Source organism: Crocuta crocuta, unplaced genomic scaffold (genome assembly GCF_008692635.1).
Source record: "Crocuta crocuta isolate KB4526 unplaced genomic scaffold, BGI_CrCroc_1.0 scaffold172, whole genome shotgun sequence".
Lineage (NCBI taxonomy): Eukaryota > Metazoa > Chordata > Mammalia > Carnivora > Hyaenidae > Crocuta > Crocuta crocuta.
The window spans coordinates 8,185,441-8,207,857 of record NW_027528872.1 but is presented as its reverse complement, the minus strand read 5'-3'; the positions used below and the strand labels follow the sequence as shown (position 1 = coordinate 8,207,857).

The window sequence follows — 22,417 nt, the reverse complement described above, 5'->3', positions numbered from 1 at the left end:
AAAAAAAAAAAAAAAAAAAAAAAAAAAAGGACCAGAATAATTTGGGATTTGCTTTAAAATAGTCCAGGAAAAAAGTGGGAAAAGAGATAGATCAAAAAATATGTTACTAATTATTGAAGTTGGGGATGGATATGTTGGGATGCATTATACTATTTTCTTTCCTACTTTGATTTATATTTGGGAGTTTTGTATTAACACATGCAAGCACACGTGCTCACCAATTCTGTTATTTATCCTCCCCTAGTATCATGATTTTGGAGTTTTCAGTGACATCTACAAATCATTGCTGCTTACACAGTTTTATATTTTGTTCTTCCTTTAGAACAAGTATCGCGAGCAACCTGCATCTTTTGAGAAATGGGAGATTGAAAGAGAAATTGCTTCTGGAGTGCCATCGGTATGTTTCACCCAGTTTTTAAGACCTAGTCTCTCTCAGGGGATAAGTAGAGCAGAGTTGAGTGAGGAGTAAGTAGCAGAAAATAAATTGCATAGGCTTTGGCTCAAATTTAATAGGGCAGTATAGTAACTGCTTAGGGATTTAGTGTGAAGTTCAGTAATAATAGGCGAAACTTTAAAGTCCTCTTGTTCTGTGACATATCACACCATTCTGACCTGTTGAAACTCCTTCAGGCCTCTTCACTGAGGCTTTTACTGTTGCCCTGGCATGATGCTCCTGCTTAGACAATTGATGTTCAATGTTTACGTTGTCTTTTAGCACCAGAACTATGGGCAGGCCTTACATAATATGACAGATGAGCGATGGAGAAAGGAGTTATTTCCGGAGTGCTGTGAATATGTTTTACATGATATCCAGGATCCACGTGCTGCCACAGAGCAGGTAGAGGAGAGTATAATAAAAAGTAAACACCAGAAAGTCAATTAAAGTTTGATCTGGGCTTGCCAGAGCTATGCTTCTAACAACAGCTGCTGCTGGTGTTATCTCTTATTCACACTATCAATAATATTGTCAGTAATATTATGAATAACAGCTTATGTTCATTAAACACTTTCCATAACTAAGATAGTCCTAGAATTTTGTGCCCATTGTCTCATTTCTCATTTTCACAATAACCTACGGGAGACGATACTATTATTATCCTTGTTTTGTGGACAAAGAAGCTCATGGATGATTGCATCGTGGATATAGTTAAGATCCATCATAGCGGCACCAAGTGAAATGTGTACTCTTATGCCGTAATGTGTCAGACTGTTCTGACCTGCATAGAGTACATCAGGGCCGTTGCTGCAGCCTGCAGTCCTTGTACTAGTATTATGTCACTGCTCACATATTGGGAGTGCTTTCGTATCTTTTAGACCTTATACTTCGGGCAGCAGCCATCCGTTGGGACAGCAGAAAGACAGCAAGAGGATTTGTTTCTGGATGGCCGCCAGCAGCTTCCACCCAAGCACCAGAGAGAGGGTTCCAGCAGAAGACAGGTAGAGTATGAGTCATGGAATTTAGAGAGGATTGGTCTGCAGGTGCTCAGGGTGAGCAAAAAGCAGATTCTTATTTTATTCCATAGTGTGTAGAATGTATCCTGACTCAAGATTACATTACTTCTCTCACGGAAACCTAGGGTATCATCAGGGGCACTCGTTGCCTATTGGAAGAGCTATATTTTATATGTACTTTTTTGGGGGGGGGTGGGGAAGAGGTATTATTTCTGCTGTGTGGGGGAAGAAGAAGTGAGTGGCTTCTGAGGGAGAGGGGTTGGGAGGGTCTTCTACCCAGTGGTCTGGCCTAGAGCCCTGTCAGGAAGTTGGGAGAGCATAAGATGGGCTCACCAAGAAATAAACTGTTCAGAGNAGTTAAGATCTATAGTTTTTCAAGAAAATGTTACAATATTCTGGCCTACTAAGATTTTTCCATGGCTTAACTGAAGTCTAGTTTATTCCCACTAGAATTTAACACTGTCTGGATAATTTCTATCTTGTGGTTGTATGTTGTTTTAATGATGGAGCCTTCAGACACCCAGTGTTGTTAGGATATATAAAAGAGACAAAGAGGCATTTCCTTTTAGGCCTTTTAAGAGAGCAAGAAGAAAAGGAGCGTAAGGACAGAAAGTAGGATTTGGGCTGAGCTCTTTTTGTAATTTTTAGTTTGGATCTGTGAGGCTGGCCTAGGGATGCTGTCGTGTATTATTCTACATTGTCACAAAACCTAAAGTAGGTTCTTTCCTACGCAGGTCTGTTGCATATGGTTTTTTCCTAAATAGCCTTCTCGTTTTCTTCTTCACAAAGGTTGTCCCTTCTCTTCCTTGAGGCTTCAGCTTAAAAGTTACCTCCTTTGAGGGGTGCCTGGCAGTTGGTTAAGCGATTGACTTGGGCTCAGGTCAGGACCTCATGGTTCATGGGTTCAAGCCCCGTGTTGGGCTCTGTGCTGACGGATTCTGTGTTTCCCCCTCTCTTTCTGCCCCTCCCCTGCTCGTGCTCTGACTCTAGCTCTCAAATATAAATAAAAATGTAAAAAAAAAAGTTACCTCCTAAAAAAAAGACTGTCCTGACCACCTTGTCAAAAATAGGTCTCCCCTCTTCTGTTTTTCTCTGTCGTTGCATTCTCTTTCCTTCTCAGTACACAAAACCATTTATAATTATTTATTTAACATGTTTTCCACTGGTCTGTAAGCTTTATGAGGAGAGGTACCACACCTGTTTTGTTTACGAGTGTATGCCTTTATAGTGCAGTACCTGCTACCTGATGATCTCTTGCTAAATGTGTTTTGAATGAATTAGTCAATCAAGCAAACATTTATTTAGCATTTTGTTAGGTGTTAGCCATTGTTTAAGCACTAAATATCAAAGATACAATTGTGAATCAGAACTCAAGTTTCAGACAGTCTGAAGAAGAGAGACTGACACAGAGGCAGATCATTATGAAGTAACATGATTAATGGCAGAAGGTGCATAGGGCACAGAAGAGGGGTACCTAACCCTGATTATTTGATTGAGGGTGCTGCCTAGGTGCTGCTCTTCTTCATGTCCTTCTGCCATTCAAGCTGTGAAAATCCTCCCCTTTGTCCTTTTAGGCTCCCCAAATAATCCAGCCTTATTGGAAAAAAATATTTCAATAGTGTAGATTTAGATCATCTTCGTACTTAGGGTTTAGAGTCACAGCTGGGTCCCTTGTGCTGCTTAGCATTTTGTCAGCTCCCTCTTCCTATGGGCCACACTTACAATTGTAAACCTTAAGTACTTCTCAAGTTCTTACTGCATCCCCATACTCTCAGACTTGTCATGAAAACAATAGAACCTATCATGCAGTAACTCCCTCAGCCACTTGCTTTCTTGCCAGTCTTACCTATTCCTGCTATCTCGGAAAAGTTGTCTCTCTTTGGACCATATTGTGGACTATTTTGCCATTTTTTTTTTCTGGGTCCAATTTTGAATATTATACTGTGAGACTCTGGCTACTGTTGCAATCCTCTGAAGAATGTTATTTGTTTCTTTGTTCTAGCAGGTAGTCAACATGGTTAAGTTTATACTAGAAGTTCTTTCTCACTTCATGTGAATAGTATCATGAATGTTCGATTCTCAGAGCCTTCATTATACTCCTTTAGGTTCATCCCATGCATGCCCAGCTTAGGGGTGGTTTGGGGGTGTATGCCAATTCATACACAGATTTGAGGAATCCACTTTTCTAGCTCATTCCTCTTCAGGATACCCACCCCTTATACTCTTCCCCCGATACCATGAGCCATATTTCCTGGAATTTTTAGTTAGAATCAGAGACAGAATCAGTGAGAGACAGACAGGTCCATAGTGAGCTTATTACTCTTTGCCCAGTGCTAGAAGTCCAGTTTTTCTTACTTGTTTGAAAGCAGAAAATGTTTCCATTTTTATTGTAGCAAAAGTAAACACAAAAAGAAAAAAGAATCCAAAATTCCAGAGATAACTACCGTCAGCCTCTGTTGTGTATAATTTTCAGATTTTATTTATAACAAATCAGTAAATAGCTTTAAACATCATAGCCTGAATGAGATACACAGTTGATTCTCGTTATCCATGATGGTTATACAAAGTTGCCACACACACTGAATTGGTGAATGCTGAACAATTGCTGCCAGGGAAGATAGCAAAGTTAGGTTTTTGTGAGCCTCTGATTACAACATTTTGGTCACTGATCAAAACCTAACTTTATTGGGGCGCCTGGGTGGCTTAGTCGGTTAAGCGTCCGACTTTCGCTTAGGTCATGATCTCGCGGTTCATGGGTTCGAGCCCCGCGTCGGGCTCTGTGCTGACTGCCAGCTCAGAGCCTGGAGCCTGTTTCAGAGTCTGTATCTCCCTCTCTCTCTGACCCTCCCCTGCTCATGCTGTCTCTCTCTCTCCTAGAAATAAATAAAAAATTAAAAAAAAAAATAAAAAAACCCCCTAACTTTATTTTATGTGAACTTCTGTTCAAAGACACCTTGTTTAATCTATGGTGTTGACTCATTAACATTGGACTCAGGGCCAATAAAAGTATAGCCCATTCCTGAATGGTGCTTATCTAATACATGTATTTTCTCCATAAGGCACATCACAGCCTTCTTATGTTCAGGAATACTAGATAGTACTTCAGCATTGCACTTGGGAGCCATTTTAAACAGCCAAATCACCAACGAAATGCACAAAAATGCAAAAACCTTGGCACTAAACAGACCTTGAAAAGAATACTTGTTTACAGTATGAAGGCTGAGACAAAAAGAGCATCACCTTGTTTGACCTTAGCTGGCAACATGCATATCTGGTGACTCAAAGTTTTCACAGCTCTGTACGTGTCTGCATATGACTGTAAAAGCATTGGAAGTGTCAATTTTGGGATTACAAATAAAGTTTAGTAAATAGACAAATTCATAGATAAGGAGTATGGAATATTGAGGATTGACTGTAATTCACATACCATGTACTTAATCTATTTAAAGTGTACAGTTCAGTGTTTTTAGTATATTCAAAAGGTTGTGCAGACTTTGCCATGATGAGTTTTAGAACATTTTCATCATACCCCAAAAGTCCTTACCCATTAGCAGCCAATGCCTTTTTCCTCTCACTCCCACCCCCAGCCCTAGACAACCACTAACCACTTTCTCTGTGTATAGATTGCCTATTCTGGACATTTCATATAAATGGGATCATGGAATAGATGGCCTTTGGTGACTAGCTTTTTTCACTTAGTGTAATGTTTCCAAAGTTCATTGACCTTGTAGCATGCAGCAGTACTGGATTCCTATTCATTGGGTAATATTCCATTTTATGCATAGGGCACATTTTATTTATTCGCTCATCAGCTGAGAGACACTTGAATTGTTTCTACTTCTTGGCTATTATGAGTAATGTTGCTGTGAACATTTCCATACAAGTTTGTTTTTTTGTGTGTGTGTGTGTGTGAATGTATGTTTTCATTTCTCTTGAGTATGCCTGGAAGTGGAATTGCTGGGTCTCAACACTTAATCTTTTTTTCAAATTTTTAAAAAATTTTTTATTTATTTCTGAGAGAGAGAGAGAAAGAGAGAGAAAGCATGAGCAGGGGAGGGCCATAGAGAGAGGGAGATACAGAATCTGAAACAGGCTTCAGACTCTGAGCTAGCTGTCAGCACAGAGCCCAACATGAGGCTTGAACCCACGAAACTGTGAGATCATAACCTGAGCCGAAGTCAGACGCTTAACTGACTGAGCCACCCAGGCACCCCAACACTTAACCTTTTAAGGAACTGCCAAATTCTTTTCCAAAGTGGCTGCACTATTTTTCATTCCCTCCAACAGTGCATGAGGGTTCCAGTTTCTTCACATTCTCACTAGTATTTATTATCGCTTTTTAATTATATCTCTTTTAATGGATGTGTGGTATCTCATTGTGGTTTTGATTTACATTTCCTGATGGTTAATGGTGAGCATCTTTTCACATGCTTAATGGGTATTTGCATATTTTTCTTTCCAAAACTCCTTATTAGATTATCTGCTTAATTTGTAATTGAGTTGCTTGTCTTTTGATCATTGAGTTTTGTGAGTTCTTCATATATCCTACATACAAGTCCCTTATTATGTGATTTACAAATGTTTTCTCCCATTTTGTAGGCTTTTTGTTTTCTTGATGGTTTCCTTTGCAGCACAAAAGTCTTAAGTTTTTTTAAAAAACTTTTTTTTTAATGTTCTTTTTATTTCTGAGAGAGAGGGAGAGAGACAGTGTGAGCAGGGGAGGGTCATAGAGAGAGGGAGACTCAGAATTGGAAACAGGCTCCAGGCTCTGAGCTGGCTGTTAGCACAGAGCCCGACATGGGGCTCGAACCCACAAACCGTGAGATCATGACCTGAGCCGAAGTCAATCGCTTAACCAACTGAGCCACCCAGGTGCCTCTAGAAGTTTTAAGTTTTGAAGAAGTTTAAGTTAGTTATTTTTTCTTTTGTGGCTTTTTCNAGCGAAAGTCGGATGCTCAACCGACTAAGCCACCCAGGCGCCCCTCGTGGCTTGTACTTTTGATGTCATATCTAAGAAACCATAACCGAATCCAGGACCATGAAGACTTACTCCTATGTGTTCCTCTAAGAATTTTATGTCTCTTACGTTTAGGTCTGTGATCTGATTTGAGTTAATTTTCATATGTGGTATAAGGTAGGAGCTCCACTTCATTCTTTTGCATGTGGATATCCAGTTGTCCCAACATCATTTGTTGAAGTGACTCTTCTTACCCATTGAATTCTCTTTGTACGCTTGTTAAAATTCAGTTGATTGTAAATATAATGGTTTCTTTTTGAACTGTTGGCTCTGTTCCATTCATCTATAGGGGAGTGCCACACTCTCTTGATTACTGTAGCTTTGTATTAAGGTTTGAAATTGGGAAGAGTAATTGCTCCAACTTTGTTCTTCTGTTTCAAAGCCATCTTAGCAACTCTGGGTCCCTTGCATTTTCATAGGAATTTTAAGGATCATCCTGCCAACTTCTGCAAAGAAGTCATCTGAAATTTTGATGGAGATTGCATTCAATCTATTGATGCATTTGGAGACTACTGCCATCTTAACAATATTAAGCCTTCCATGAGCACGAGAAGCCTTTTCCATTCATTTAGATCTTTTTAAATTTCTTCCAACAATGTTTTATAGGTTCCAGAGTAAAAACCTTACAGTTCCTCTGTTAACTTTAAGTAATTTTTGATGGTATTTTAAATGGATTTTTCCATTAATTTCATTTTCAGATTGCTTATTGCAAGTATGTGGAAATACAATTGATTTTTGTATACTGATCTTATATCCTGCAACTTTGCCAAAAGATAAATAACTTCTAAGCTAAGAAAAAGCAATATTAAAATATCTTTCATTTCTAAAAGTTAAAGATCATAATTTGACCCATACAGTGTCAAAGCAGGTACACCAAATTATGTCATAATGCTTTTCTAGTAACGCAGGGGAAATTTAGCTTCAGTTTCCTCCCTTCCAAGTCAGTTGATGTTATAACATTTTCATGCCCTTATTCTCTGGGCTCACACCCACCAAAGAGTTGTATGAATAGAAAATGATTACAGATTTGAGATAATAAGGGATCTGGCTTTATATCCTGGATTCAGCGCCAAGCACATGCATAATAGAGCAATTTCTAGTGATCACTTTAGAAGAACTTTCATTCTGAACATTTTGACTTGTTGTTAATTCATCCATGTTTTTGACCTGAATCATTTTCTTTGGCTTGTTGTTTTTTGTTTGGTTTAATTCCTTCTGACTCTGCTTCTTTCATTCTCTTAAGATTTATTTTGTTTATTGATTTTTTATTTTTTTAAATAAATAAAAAAAGTTGAGCTCAAGGTTGCAGGAGAAAAGAATCAATAGATGAAAGTCACAAAATCACGTACAGGGCTAGCTTTGGGCAGTTTTATCACTTTGTGTGACTGGACTTCTAACAGGTGTGTGGTGACTATCAGTCAAGATTGAACACTGAATTACAAATTCCACTGGCATTTCAGTCTGGAGTAGATCAAGAAGAAGACAAGAAAAAGGTATGTAATGATAATTCCTTTGGAAACCAATATTTCTACTATAATAGTATGAAATTGGGAACAATTTATTGTGTACTTACACATTTAGGGCTAATACTACAAATTTCTTGGATAAATAAATGAGGCAAAGAAGTTATTTGACTCATTATAATGTGTTGAACTTTTATTCCAAACTCCTAGGATTTAAGATCACCTTGATATGAAATCAGAGATCTGATCCTAGTGAATTTCTCCCGTTAGTGTATATTTGTTACAATAATTTAAAGGAAGAGTTTTAAGTTATGACTTCCTTTTTGTTTTGTTTTCCTTTCCGATCTAATGTTAGTTTAAACCAGCGGTTTTTAACACTGTCCATGTGCCAGAATCAGATGTGGAGCTTTTTTCCAAATAAAAATGCCTGGACCCAAACTGGATATACTGATCAGTATCTGAAAAGGTAGATTTGGGGCATCTCTGTTCTTAAAAAACACCACTGATGATTGTGATGTATCCTTGATGTTAAGAACTGGCTATTAGACTTTTCAAAGGTCAAAAACACGTCTAGGTGTGCACTAGTGCCCCTTGAGTAGCTTCTGTCCTTAAAAGAGAATGTATAAACCCAGAGGTATGAACAGGTCACACACAGGGCAATAGCACTTGCTTTTATTACACTTGTTCCCTTTAAAAGTATGATGCTCAGGTATTCCTCAGTTCTTTTTCCCTCTTTCCCACCATATTAGGCTAGGTTTAGAGCATACTTTTGTGATGTGGTTTCAATTTTGAAAAGTTAAACTGACTGTTTTTGTTTCATAAAATCCCTCTCACTTTCTTTCTTTGGCCTTCTATGGTACTTATAACTTCGTAACACAGAGTAAATACAGTACTGTATCTTATCATGTCCTACACAATCTCTGCCTCAAGTGCTGTTGACAAAGGACTATATACTAAGGGCAAAACTAGTACTTCTTTTTTTTTTTTTTTAATTTTTTAATGTTTTATTTATTTCTAGGAGAGAGAGAGAGAGAGAGACAGCATGAGCAGGGGAGGGTCAGAGAGAGAGGGAGTCACAGACTCTGAAACAGGCTCCATGCTCTGAGCTGGCAGTCAACACAGAGCCCGACGTGGGGCTCGAACCTACGAACCACGAGATCATGACCTAAGCGAAAGTCGGACGCTTAACCGACTAAGCCACCCAGGCTCCCCAAAAACTAGTACTTCTTTCTCTAATTTGTCTGTAACATCTAATAGCTATGTGCTTGAGGATATAAAGCTCTTGCTGTATGTGATATTATCCTAGGTCACCATAAATAGAAAGAAATTAAGGACTGGCCTCCTAGGTGGCTCAGCTGGGTAAGTGTCTGACTCTTGATACTGGCTCAGGTCATGACCTTGCAGTCATGGGATTGAGCCCTGTGTTAGGCTCTGTGCTGAGCAGAGCCTGCTTGGCATTCCCTCTCTCCCTCTCTCTCTTCTCCTCCCCCATGCATGTGCACATGTACATGTGTGCTCTGCCCTTTCCTCAAAATAAACAAACAAACAAAGAAATTAAGGACTTAATTCCACGTGACTTTTGTATTATATATAAGTATTTTTTTGGTCTGTGGCACAAGGATATTTTCCTCCCTTGGAAAGTCCTCTGAGAGCAGAATGTTAAGAAATTTTAACTTCTTTCCTTTAGCGTCAAAAGCAATACCTGAGATATAGACGACTGTTCATGGATATTGAAAGAGAACAAGTAAAAGAACAACAAAGGCAAAAAGAACATCAAAAGAAAGCTGAAAAGTAAGTTCTTTGATCCTTATTATGAGCCTTCAGTTACCAGTTAAGATGATTTTGAAAACTAGGTTTTAGAAATCATTAGGCATAGTAGAAAAAACTGTTTTTGATATGAATAGAAGTATGAAAAGGTGGTTAAGAGCTATGTTTTTTTAGTAGAATCTTTTTTGGGAACAGTCTTAAGTTTACAGCAAAATTAAGTAGAAAGTACAGAGAGTTTTGTTGACCCCCTTGCCTGTCCACATGGACTGCTTCCTCCACTGTCAACATAGCATGGTAGTATGGTGGTTACAACTGATGAACTTCCACTGACACATCATAATCCATATTTTACATTAGGATGCACCCTTAGTGTTGTATACACTCTTGTGTATTTTGACAAATGTATAATGGCTTGTATCCACACAATATAATATCATACAGAATAGTCTTACTGCCCTAAAATGCTTTGTGCTTCACCTATTCATCTTTGTCTCCCCCAGCTCATGGTAACCAATGATCTCTTTACTGTCCCCATTGTTTGTCCCTCTCCAGAATGGAATATAGTTGGGATACAATATGTAGCCGTCTCAAACTGGCTATCTTTCACTTAGTAATATGCATTTAAGTTTCCTCTAATACCTTCCATAGCTTGACAGCTCATTTCTTTATAGTGCTGAGTAATACTCTACTGTCTGGATGTACCACAGTTTATCCATTCAGCTTCTGAAGGTCTTCTTGTTTCTTCAAAGGTACACAGTTATTAATAAAGCTGCTCTAAATATCCATGTGCAGGATTCATTTGGTTGGTAGTTTTCAACTCCTTTGGGTAAATACCAAGTAGTAGGCTTGGTTAAGAGTATGTTTACTTTTGAAAGAAACTGCCAAACTTTATTCCAAAGTGGCTATACCATTTTGCATTTCTGTCAGCAATGAATGAAATTTTCTTTTGCTCCATATCCTCTCCAGCATTTGGTTTGTCAGTGTTTTGGTTGTCAGCCATTCTAATGGTTGTGTAGTGCTGTCTCGTTGTTTTAGTGTGCAGTTCCCTGATGACACATGATGTGGAGCATCTTTTCATGTGCTTATTAGCCATCTATACATTTTCTTTGGTGAGGTGTCAGTTTAGGTCTTTGGCTCATTTTTTAATTGGGCTATTTGTTTTCTTATTCTTGTGTTTTAAGAGTTCTTTGTATGTTTTGGATAATAATCCTTTATCAAATGTGTCTTTTACAAATATTTTCTCCTCGTCTGTGGCTTTAATTCTCATTCTTTTGACACTATCTTTTGGAGAGCAGAAGATTTTAATTTTAATGAAATCCAGCTGATAATTATTTTTTTAATCTGTCATGGCTTAGGTATTGTATCTCAAAAATTGGGGCTCCTGGGTGGCTCAGTCAGATAAGCATTTNAAAAAAAAAAAATATATATATATATATATATACAACTATAAATATAAAATTATTACCATACTCAAAGTCACCTAGATTTTCTTTTGTGTTTTACATTTGGCTTGACCATCCATTTTTAGTTAACTTTTATAAGGGATGTAAGGTCTGTGTCTGGTTCATTTCTCTGCACATAGATATTCAGTTGTTCCTACACCATTTGTTGAAAAGACTGTCTCTGCTTCACTGTATTACTTTTGCTCCTTTGTCAAAGATCAGTTAATTTTATACAGGTCTATTTCTGGGCTCTCTTCTCTGTTCCACTGACCTATTTGTCAGTTCTTTTGCCAATACCACACTGCCTTAAAAGAGAAATGATGCCTATGAGAGACTCACTTTCCCTTTAAGGACACATATAGGCTGAAGGTGAAGGGATGGAAAAAGATATTCCATGCAATTGGTCACCAAAATAGAGTGGGGGTGTCTATCCTCATAGAAGACAAAATAGATTTTAAGTTGAAAAGGGTCACAACAGACAAAGAAGGTTCTTATATAATGATCAAGGGATAAATTCATGATATAACAATTAAAAATATTTATGCACCCAACATCAGAGTGTGTAAACATAAAGCAAATACTAACAGAACTGAAAGGAGAAATAAACAGCAATACAATAATAGTGAGAGATTTTAGTATCCCCCTTTAAACAATGGATAGATCATTCAGACAGAAAATGAATAAGGAAACAGTGGTTTTGAACAACACTATAGACCAACTAGACTTAACAGACATATACAGAATATTCTAGCTAACAGCAGTAGATTATACATTCTTCTCAAAAACACAGAGTGTTCTTCAGAATAGATCATATGCCACATAGGCTATAACACTAGTCATAACAAATTCAAGAGGATTGAAATTATATCAGGTATTATTTCCAAACACATTGGTATAAAGGTAGAAATCAGTAATGAGGAAAACTCGAAAATTCACAAATATATGAAAATTAACACAATCCTGAATAACCGATGGATCAAAGAAATCAAAAGGGAAGTAAAAATGTTTAGACAAAAAAAAAATGGAAATACAACATACTAAATCTTATGGTATGCAGCAAAAGCAATTCTAAAAGGAAAGTTTATAGCTAAATGCCTTCAAAGAAAAATGATCTCAAAACAACAACCTAATCTTACACCTTAAGAAACTAAAAAAAGATGAGGAAACAGCCTAAAGTTAGTAGAAGGAAGGAAATAATAAAGATTAGAGCAGAATAGGAAAAAATAGAAAAGATCAATGATACTAAGAATTGGTTTTTTGAAAAGATAAATAGAACTGAAAATACTTAGCTAGGGGCACCTGGATGGCTCAGTTGGTTAAGCGTCTGACTTTGGCTCAGATCACGATCTCACAGTTCGTGAGTTCGAGCTCTGCGTCATGCTCTGTGCTCACAGCTCAGAGCCTGGAGCCTGCTTCAGATTCTGTGTGTGTGTGTATCTCTGCCCCTCCCCCACTCACCCTCTCTCTCTCTCTCTCTCTCTCTCTCTCGCAAAAACGAATAAACATTAAAAAAAAAAAGAAGAAATGCTTAGCTAGATTAACCAAGAAAAAAATGAGGACTCAAATCAATAAAATGGTAAACAAAAGAGGAGACATTATAGCTGATACCACAGAAACACAAAGGATCATAAGAGACTACTGTGAATAATTATATGCCAACAAATTGGACAACCTGGAAAAAATGGAAAATTTCTAGAAACATGCAACCTGTTAAGACTCAAACATAAAGAAATAGAAAATTTGAACAGACCAACTGCAAATAAGAAGATTGAATCAGCAATCAAAAACTTCCCCAGAACAAAAGTTCAGGACCAGATGCCTTCATTGTTGAATCCTACCAAACATTTAAAGAAGAATTAATGCTAGGTCTTCTCATTCTTCCAAAACACTGAAGAGAAGGGAACACTTTCTGACTCATTATGGGGCCAGCGTTACCCTGATAGCAAAACCAGACAAGGTCAGTACACAGAAAGAAAAGTATAGGCTATCCTGATGAATATGGGTGTGAAAAGTCTCAACAAAATATTAACAAACTGAATTCAGCAGTACATTAAAAGGATCATATATCAGGAGCAATAGGATCTACTCCAAGGATGCAACAGTAGTTCAGCAACCACAGATCAATCAATATGATACATTTCATTAACAGAATAAAAGATAAAAATCATGTGTTCATCTCAATAGATGCAAGAAAAGCATTGGACAAAATTCAACATCCATTAATGATTAAAAACCCTCTCAATAAACTGATATAGAGGGAATGTACCCTATATGATAAGCCTACAGCTAAACATATACTCAATAGTGATAAGTTGAAATTCTTTCCTTTAAGATCAGGAACAAGACAAGGATGCCTGATCTCCCCACTTATATTCAACTTAGTACCAGAAGTCCTAGCCAGAGCAGTTAGACAAGAAAAAGAAAAGTCATCCAAGTGGCAAAGGAATACTCAAACTCTATTTGCAGATGACATGATATTATGTTATGTATGGAAAACGCTAAAGATAACACCAAACACTTGTTAAGAACTAATAAATGAATTCAGTAATACCTGTATTTTGCAGGATACAAAATCAGTTTACAAAAATCAGTTGTGTTTCTATATACTAACAATGAACTATCAGAGAAATTAAGAGAACAGTCCTATTTACAATAACATCAAAAAGAATAAAATACTTAGGAAAAAATCTTACCAAGGAAGTGAAAGATCTATACATGTAAAGTAAAACATTGATGAAAGAAATCGAAGAAGATGCAAATAAATAGTTATTCCAAGCTCATAAATTGGAAGAATTAAATTGTTAAAATGTTCATACTGTCTAAAGGAGTATACAAAGTTAATGCAGTTCCTATCAAAGTTCTAAAGGCAGAAATAGAAAAGACAATCCTAAATTCGAAAATCTGTATGGAACCATAAAAGACCCCAATAGTGAAAGAATTCTTAAGAAAGGAGAATGAAGCTGGAGGCATCACACTTCCTGATCTCAAGCTATATTACAAATTATAGTAATTAAAACAGATAATGGTGACATAAAACAGAAACAGAGATACAGGGACAGAATAAAGAGCCCAGAAATAATAAAGAGCAGTCAAGAATATACAATGGGGAAAGAATAGTCTTTTCAATAAATGGTTTTGGGAAAACTGGATTTCCACATGCAAAAGAATGAAAAGTGGAGCCATAACTTACACCTTCAAAAATCAACTCAAAATGGTTTGAAGTCTTGAACATAAGACCTGAAACTATAAGACTCAGAAGAAAACATGGGGTAAGCTCTCTGACTTTGGTCTTGGCAATGGTTTCCTTTTAAAAATACTTATTTTATTTTTGGGAGAGTGCAGGTGGGGAAAGGGCAGAGAGAAGGGGACAGAGGATCCAAAGTGGGCTCTGTGTTGACAGGCTGACAGCGGCAGCCCAGTGTGGGGCCTGAACTCAATGAACCATGAGATCCTGACCTGAGTCGAAGTTGGACATTCAGCTGACTGAGCCACCCCATTGCCCCTTGGCAAATTTTTAATATGACAGGAAGTACAGGCAACAAACCAAAAAGAATCAAGTGGGACTGTATCAAACTAAATGACTTCATTTGGCACAGCAAAGGAGAAGGCAACCTGTGGAATGGGAGAAAATATTTGAAAACTATATATCTGATCAGATGTACATATCTAAATTATATAAGGAAGTTATACAGTTCAGTAAGGAAAAACCCAAACAACCCAATTAAAAAATGGTTAAAGGACTTGAATAGACATTTTTCCAAGAAGAAATACCAGTGACCAATAGGTATATGAAAAGGTGCTCAACATCACTAATCAGGGAAATACAAATCAAAACCATAATGAAATATCACCTCATACCTGTTTGAATGGCTGCTATATCAAAAACACAAGAGATAAGTGCTGGTAAGGATGTGGAGAAAAGGGAACCCTTGTACACTGTTGGTGGGAAAGTAAATTGGTGCAGTCACAATGGAAAATAAAATGGAAGTTCCCCCAAAAATTAAAAATAGAAATACCATATGGCCTAGCAGTCCCACTTTTGGGTATATATCTGAAGGAAGAGGTATCTGCACCCCCATATCCATTTCAGCATTATTCACAATAGCTAAAACATGGAAGCAACCTAAGTGTCTGTCAGTAGATGATGGATAAAGAAAATGGTACATATATAATGGAATATTATTCAGCAACAAAAAAGGAAAACACTGCCATTTATGACAACATAAATGAACCTTGAGGTCACCATGCTAAATGAAGTAAATAGAGAAAGAAATACTTTATGGTGTTCCTTACTTGTGAAATCTAAAAAACTGAACTCATAGAAACAGAGATAGATTGGTGTTTGCCAGGACCTGGGGGATGGAGGAAATGGTTGGTGAAAGGCTGTAAAATTTCAGTTGTAAGGTAAAGGAGTTCTGGTGATCTAATAATGTACAATGTGGTAACTACCATTAGTGCACTGCATACTGAAAATTTGCTAATAGAGTAGATACTAAATGTTTTCATCATGATCACACACAGTAACTGAAGTGATAAAAGTGTTAACTAATATTGTGGTAATCAGTTCACACTATATATGTATATGAAATCATTGCTATATATTGTATACCTTAAAATTATACAGTGTTTTTGTCAATTATCTCCCAATAAAGCTGAGGGGAAAATTGTGAGTTCCAGAGCAAGGACTTCACTTCTTATCCAGCTGGTCTGAGAGTGATTCTGCATTTATTCAGCAAACATTAATCTGGCACTTTAATGTCATGGGACTTTCCTAGGCATAGGCAATATAAAGATAAATAAAATGTGATTCCTTTCCTTGAGGAATTCATAATCTAAGGTGAATGGGGGAATAATTGCATACAAATAAGTAGTGTAATTATTACAATAGAAGGGGTAGGCATAGAGTCCCTGAGAACACAGAAGAGGGATTACTGATTCTATCTGGAAAGTTAGAGAAATTATTACATTTCAGTTGGGCCTAGGTGGATGTGTGTTTATTGGGGAAGCAGATAAGGATGGTAAAGTAGAAAAACCACATAAACTGAGAGTGGAAGCAAATAATAGTATTCATACAGAGCTTTATAATTTAGAAGGGCTTTTATATATTATTTCTTTTGGTATTTTTCAACAAACAAACATTTATTGAGAGCCTAGCACATGCCAGGTACTGACTATATGCCAAGAATATTAAATGTGAGTATGCGGCAGGGTAGTGATTCATAGCATAGGTTTGTAATCAAATAGTCTTAGGTTTGAATTTGCAACTTATTCATTATGTAACCTTCAGCATATTTTTTAACCTCTGAGACTCAGTATTTTTAATTATAAAGTGAGGATTATAATACCTATTTCCTAGGTTGTTGATAGAATTAAATGGAGAAATATATGCAAAATACTTAACATTGTATTTGGCATTCAATAAAATCATAGTAAATAGTACGTATTACTATCATGATGATGGTGGTGGTAGTGCTGCTGCTGCTGCTGATGGTGATGATGATGAAGGCAAGTAGGATGAACACCAAGGAAGGCCAGACAAATAGAGAAAAGGAGATGAAAATAAGAATTATAATGCTACGTGAGAAGTAAGGCAGGGACAGGCTGGGGAGGTTTATATATAGATGAGTTAATACTCAAGCTGGGTCATTCAAGCATGAATAGAAATTTGATAGATCATCATGGAACTTAGTATGAAAGTATAAGGTATGTTTGGGAAACAGTGTGGAAACTTGGGGTGGCTAAATTGGTGGAAGTGAAGTGGCAGAAGGGCTTTCAGAAGGCTGCTCAAATTTTAAGGCATAAGTCTGAGGATCAGATTTGCATTTTAGAAGGATTACTCTGGCAGCAGAGTACAGAATGGTCTGGAGAGGACAGATAACTAAGGAAAGAACCTAGTTAATAAGTTATTTTAGTAGTTGAGGTAGGAGATGGTGGATGTAGACATTGGGAACAGGGAGTCATATGTTTAATAAAATTTAAGAAATAGAATCCATAGGACTTGATGACTAATTGGGTTTGGTGTTGAGAGGAATCAAAAGTAGTTTCTAACTTTATTCTTGGATAGCTGAATGAATGGGTAGTACCATTAACATAGGTAAGGAATGCCCAATGAAGAACTAGATTTGAAAAAAAGTTAGCAAGTTGAATTTGGACATTGAGTTTGAGAAGCCTCAGGAATATTAAGGGAGGGCTGACCTATACACATTTGGAAAAAAAGGAACTAGAGTTCTGGCAGCAATAAGAACTAAAGATTTCTTTAGGAATTTTTAGTATGTATTTCAACATGAGACCAAACACAGCTACTTCTGGGGGACAGAGAATCAAGGGGAGCTTTTGTAGGTTTTCAGGTGCTGAATTAACAAAATTGCAGACTTTGAGCGGTCTTCAAACACATGATCAGTTTTCTCCTCAAGACAATGTCTAAATTTGTGCAATAAAGAAGGCTAAAGGTCTAAGTTGAAAACTTCTGGAAAACAGAAATTTGTTATAATCTCATAGTGCATCTAGAGTTCAGGACTCACCAGTGTGAGGTAGGGTAGCTAGGACCCAGTGAATATACCAGACTTTCAGTCAAAAAGAGACTGAAAAGTTCTACAGGAATATGGAGAAGTATACACTAACAAGATGATCTAACCAACAGTTGAGTAAGCCTTACCTAAACTGTAAAGCTGCCTTGATTCTGCAGAGACTGATTGGATTAAGGTGATGAACCCTGCATTCTCTTCCTAGCAGAGAAAAGAGTGAACTTTTTCTGGCCATAGATAATATCATTTGGTGTCTCTAAAGTTGTTTAAATTTTGTTTTTAAGGGTTATTTATTTTTGAGACAGAGAGAGGGAGAGAGAGAGAAAGCAAACGAGAGAGAGAGCGAGCACGAGCAGAGGAGGGACAGAGAGAGAGAGAGAGGGCGAGACACAGAATCCAAAGCAAGCTCTAGGCTCTGGGCTGGCTCCAGCCCCAGAGCCTGACATGGGGCTCAAACTTTCAAATTGTGAAATCATGACCTGAGCTGAAGTCAGATGCTTAACCGAAGACTGAGCCACCCAGGCACCTCTCTAAATTTGTTTCAAAACAACATTCAGCACTCAATCAGAAATTTTTAGGCATGTCAAGAGATAGGACCAGATGATCAAAAGCCAAGAGGAAAAAGAGACAACAGAAGCAGACTCACAGATGAAAAAGATATTGGTATTAGCAGACAAGGAAGAGGAAAAAATGAAGAAAATAGATGACGATATGGAGAATTTCACCGGAGACTGGAATCTATAAAATAGAAAGTCTGGAATTGACAAACAGAATCTTAAAATGGGAACTCAGTAGATACACAATGAGATACCACTTCATACTCACTTGAATAGCTTAAAGAAGAAGAAGGATTAGGAGGGAGAAGGGACTATCAGATTTTAGCAAGGATGTAGATGATATTTTTTTTAAGTTTAAACCAAGAATGTATTTATTAATAGTTGGTAATACATATAAAATTCAATTATTTTTGTGGCTATATTTTAAAAAATTAATTAATTATAAAATTTACGTCCAAATTAGCATATAGTGCAACAGTGGTTTCAGGAGTAGATTCCTTAATGCCCCTAACCCATTTAGCCCATCCCCTCTCCCACAATACCTCCAGCAACCCTCTGTTTGTTTTCTATATTTAAGAGTCTCTTATGTTTTGTCCCCCTCCCTGTTATTATATTATTTTCCCTTCCCTTCCCTTCCGTTATGTTCATCTGCTTTGTATCTTAAATTCCTCATATTAGTAAAGTCATATATTTGTCTTTCTCTGACTAATTTTGCTTAGCATAATACCCTCTAGTTCCATCCACGTAGTTGCAAATGGCAAGATTTCATTCTTTTTGATTGCTGAGTAATACTCCACTGTGTATGTGTATGTATGTATGTATATATACCACATCTCTCTCTGCTTTTTTTAATAGTATATAGTCAAGTTGGTTTCCATATACACCCAGTGCTCATCCCCACAAGTGCCCTCCTCCATGCCTATCACCCCNGTCACGTAAGAAATTGCTGTGGTTGAGGTCAAGGAGGTTGTTTCCTGCTTTCTTCTCTAGGGTTTTGATGGTTTCCTGTCTCACCTTCAGGTTCTTTATCCATTTTGAGTTTATTTTTGTGTATGGTGTACCACATCTTCTTTATCCATTATCCATGGATAGACATTTGGGCTCTTTCCATACTTTGGCTGTTGTTGATAGTGCTGCTATAATCATTGGGGTGCTTGTGCCCCTTCAAAACAGCACATGTGTACCCCTTCGATAAATACTTAGTAGTGCAATTGCTGGGTCGTGGGGTAATTCTGTTTTTAATTTTTTGAGGAACCTCCATACTGTCTTCCAGAGTGACTACACCAGTTTGCATTCCTACCAGCAGTGCAAGAGATCCTCTTTCTCTGCATTCTTGCCAACATCTGTTGTTGCCTGAGTTGTTAACGTTAGCCATTCTGACAGGTATGAGGTGGTATCTCATTTGGTTTTGATTTGCATTTCCCTGATGATCAGTGATGTTGAGTAGTTTTTCATTTGTCTGTTAGCCATCTGGATGTCTTCTTTGGAGAAGTGTCTGTTCATGTCTTTGCCCATTTTTTTCACTGGATTTTTTATTTTCTGGGGGGAGGGTGTTGAGTTTGATAAGTTCTTTATAGATTTTGGTTACTAACCCTTTATCTGATGTGTCATTTGCAAATATCTTCTCCCATTCCATCAGTTGCCTTTTATTTTTGCTGATTGTTTTCTTCACTGTGCAGAAGCTTTTTATCTTGAGTTCCTAGTAGTTCAATTTTGCTTTTGTTTCCCTTGCCTCTGGAAACGTGTTAAGTAAAAACTTGCTGCACCTGAGGTCAAAGATGCTTTTACCTGCTTTTTCCTCTAGAATTTTGATGGCTTCCTGTCTTATGTTTAGGTCTTTCATCCATTTTGAGTTTATTTTTGTGTATGGTATAAGAAAGTGGTCCAGGTTCATTTTTCTGCATGTTGCTGTCCAGTTTTCTCAGCTCCATTTGCTGAAGAGACTGTCTTTATTCCATTGGATATTCCTCTGTGCTTTGTTCAAAAATTTATTGGCCATACATTTGCAGGTCCATTTCTGGGTTCTTTATTCTGTTCCATTGATCTGAGTGTCTGTTTTTGTGCCAGTACCATACTGTCTTGATGATTACAGCTTTGTAATATGTCTTCAAGTCCAGGATTGTGATGCCTTCCGCTTTGGTTTTCTTTTTCAAGATTGCTTTGACTATTCGGGGTCTTTTCTGGTTCCATACAGATGTTAGGATTGTTTGTCCTAGCTCTGTGAAGAATGCTGGTGTTATTTTATAGGTATTGCATTGAATATGTAGATAGCTTTGGGTAGTATTGACATTTTAACAATATTTGTTCTTCCAGTCCAAGAGCATGGAATATTTTTCCTTTTTTTGTGTCTTCTTCAGTTTCTTTCATAAGCTTTCTATAGTTTTCAGTATATAGATTTCTTCCTTTGTTCTTGTTCTTGTCTGATTGTTGAGGCTAAGATTTCCAATAATATGTTGAGTAACAGTGGTGAGAGTGGATATCTCTGTTGTCATACTGACCTTAGGGGGAAAGCTCTCAGTTTTTCCTCATTGAGGATATTAGCGGTGGGTCTTTCATATATGGCTTTTATAATCTCATGGTATGATCCTTCTATCCCTACATTTTTTCTTGAGGGTTTCTATCAAAGCCAAAGTATTTCTCAGCATCTATTGAGAAGATTATGTGGTTCTTCTCCTTTCTTTTATTGATGTACTAATCACATTGATTGTTTTATGGATATTGAATCAGCCCTGCATCCCAGCTATAAATCCCACTTGGTCTTGGTGAATAGTTCTTTTAATGTATTGTGGGACCCGGTTTGCAAGTATCTTGTTGAGGATTTTTGCATCCATATTCATCAGGGAAATTGGTCTCTAGTTCTCCTTTTTAGTGGGGTCTTTGGTTTTGGAATCAAGATAATGCTGGCTTCATAGAATGAGTTTTGAAGTTTTCCTTCCATTTCTATTTTTTGGAACAGCTTCAAAAGAATAGAGTTAACTTTTCTTTAAATATTTGATAGAATTCCCCTGGAAAGCCATCCAGCCCTGGACTCTTGTTTTTTGGGAGATTTTTGATTACTAATTCAATTTCTTTGCTGGTTATGTGTCTGTTCCAATTTTCTATTTCTTCCTGTTTCAATTTTAGTAGTTTATATGTTTCTAGGAAATTGTCCATTTCTTCCAGATTGCCCATTTTATTGGCATATAATTGCTCATAATATTCTCTTATTATTGTTTGTATTTCTGCAGTGTTGGTTATGATCTCTCCTCTTTCATTCTTGATTTTATTTATTTGGATCCTTTTTCTTTTTGATCAAACTGGCTAGGAGTTTATCAATTTTGTTAATTTTTTCAAAGAACCAGCTTCTAGTTTCATTGATCTGTTCTAATGTTTTTTTGGCTTTGATGGTATTGATTTCTGCTCTAATCTTTATTATTTCCTGTCTTCTCCTGGTTTTGGGTTTATTTGCTGTTCTTTTTCCAGTTCTTTAAGGCATAAGCTTAGGTTATGTATCTGAGACCTTTCTTCCTTCTTTTGTAAGGCCTGGATTGGTATGAACTTCTCTCTTAAGACCACCTTTGCTGCATCCCAGAGGTTTTGGGCTGAGGTATTATAATTTCCATTAGCTTCCATGTACTTTTTAATTTCCTCTTTAACTTCTTGGTTAGCCCATTGATTCTTTAGTAGGATGTTCTTTAGTCTCTAAATATTTATTATCTTTCCACATTTTTTCTTGTGGTTGATTTCGAGTTTCATAATGTTGTGGTCTGGAAATATGCATGGTATGATCTCAGTCTTTTTGTACTTGTTGAGGGCTAATTTGTATCCCAGTATGTGATCTATTCTGGAGAATGTTCCATGTGCACTCAAGAAGAATGTGTATTCTGCTGCTTTAGGATAAAATGCTCTGAATATATCTGTTAAGTCCATCTGGTCCAATGTGTCATTCAAGGCCATTGTTTCCTTGTTGATTTTCTGTTTAGATGATTTATCCATTGCTGTTAATGAGGTGTTGAAGTCCCCTACTATTATGGCCTTATTATCAATGATTTTCTTTATCTTGTGATTAATTGATTTATATATCTGGGTGCTTTCATGTTTGGAGCATAAATGTTTACAGTAGTTAGATCTTCGTGGCTAGACCCCTTAATTATGATATAATGCCCTTCTTCATCTCTTGTTAAGGTCTTTATTTTATTTTATTTTATTTTATTTT

General features: G+C 37.0%; 1 protein-coding gene across 6 annotated transcripts in view; it reads left to right on the top strand.

Annotated features, from left to right (window-relative positions):
• The window catches only part of CCDC15 (coiled-coil domain containing 15), a 95,497-nt gene that overhangs the window by 31,769 nt on the left and 41,311 nt on the right, over window positions 1-22,417 (top strand). For 4 of the 6 annotated variants that reach the window (XM_077756611.1, XM_077756612.1, XM_077756614.1 and 1 more), the window contains 5 exons: window positions 323-397; window positions 716-838; window positions 1,315-1,437; window positions 7,870-7,962; window positions 9,620-9,723. In XM_077756611.1, the coding sequence (XP_077612737.1) occupies window positions 323-397; window positions 716-838; window positions 1,315-1,437; window positions 7,870-7,962; window positions 9,620-9,723 (518 nt within the window). Of the gene's footprint in view, window positions 1-322; window positions 398-715; window positions 839-1,314; window positions 1,438-7,869; window positions 7,963-8,287; window positions 8,393-9,619; window positions 9,724-22,417 lie in introns of those variants that run through there. The other 2 variants (XM_077756615.1, XM_077756613.1) reach the window with 2 other exon arrangements.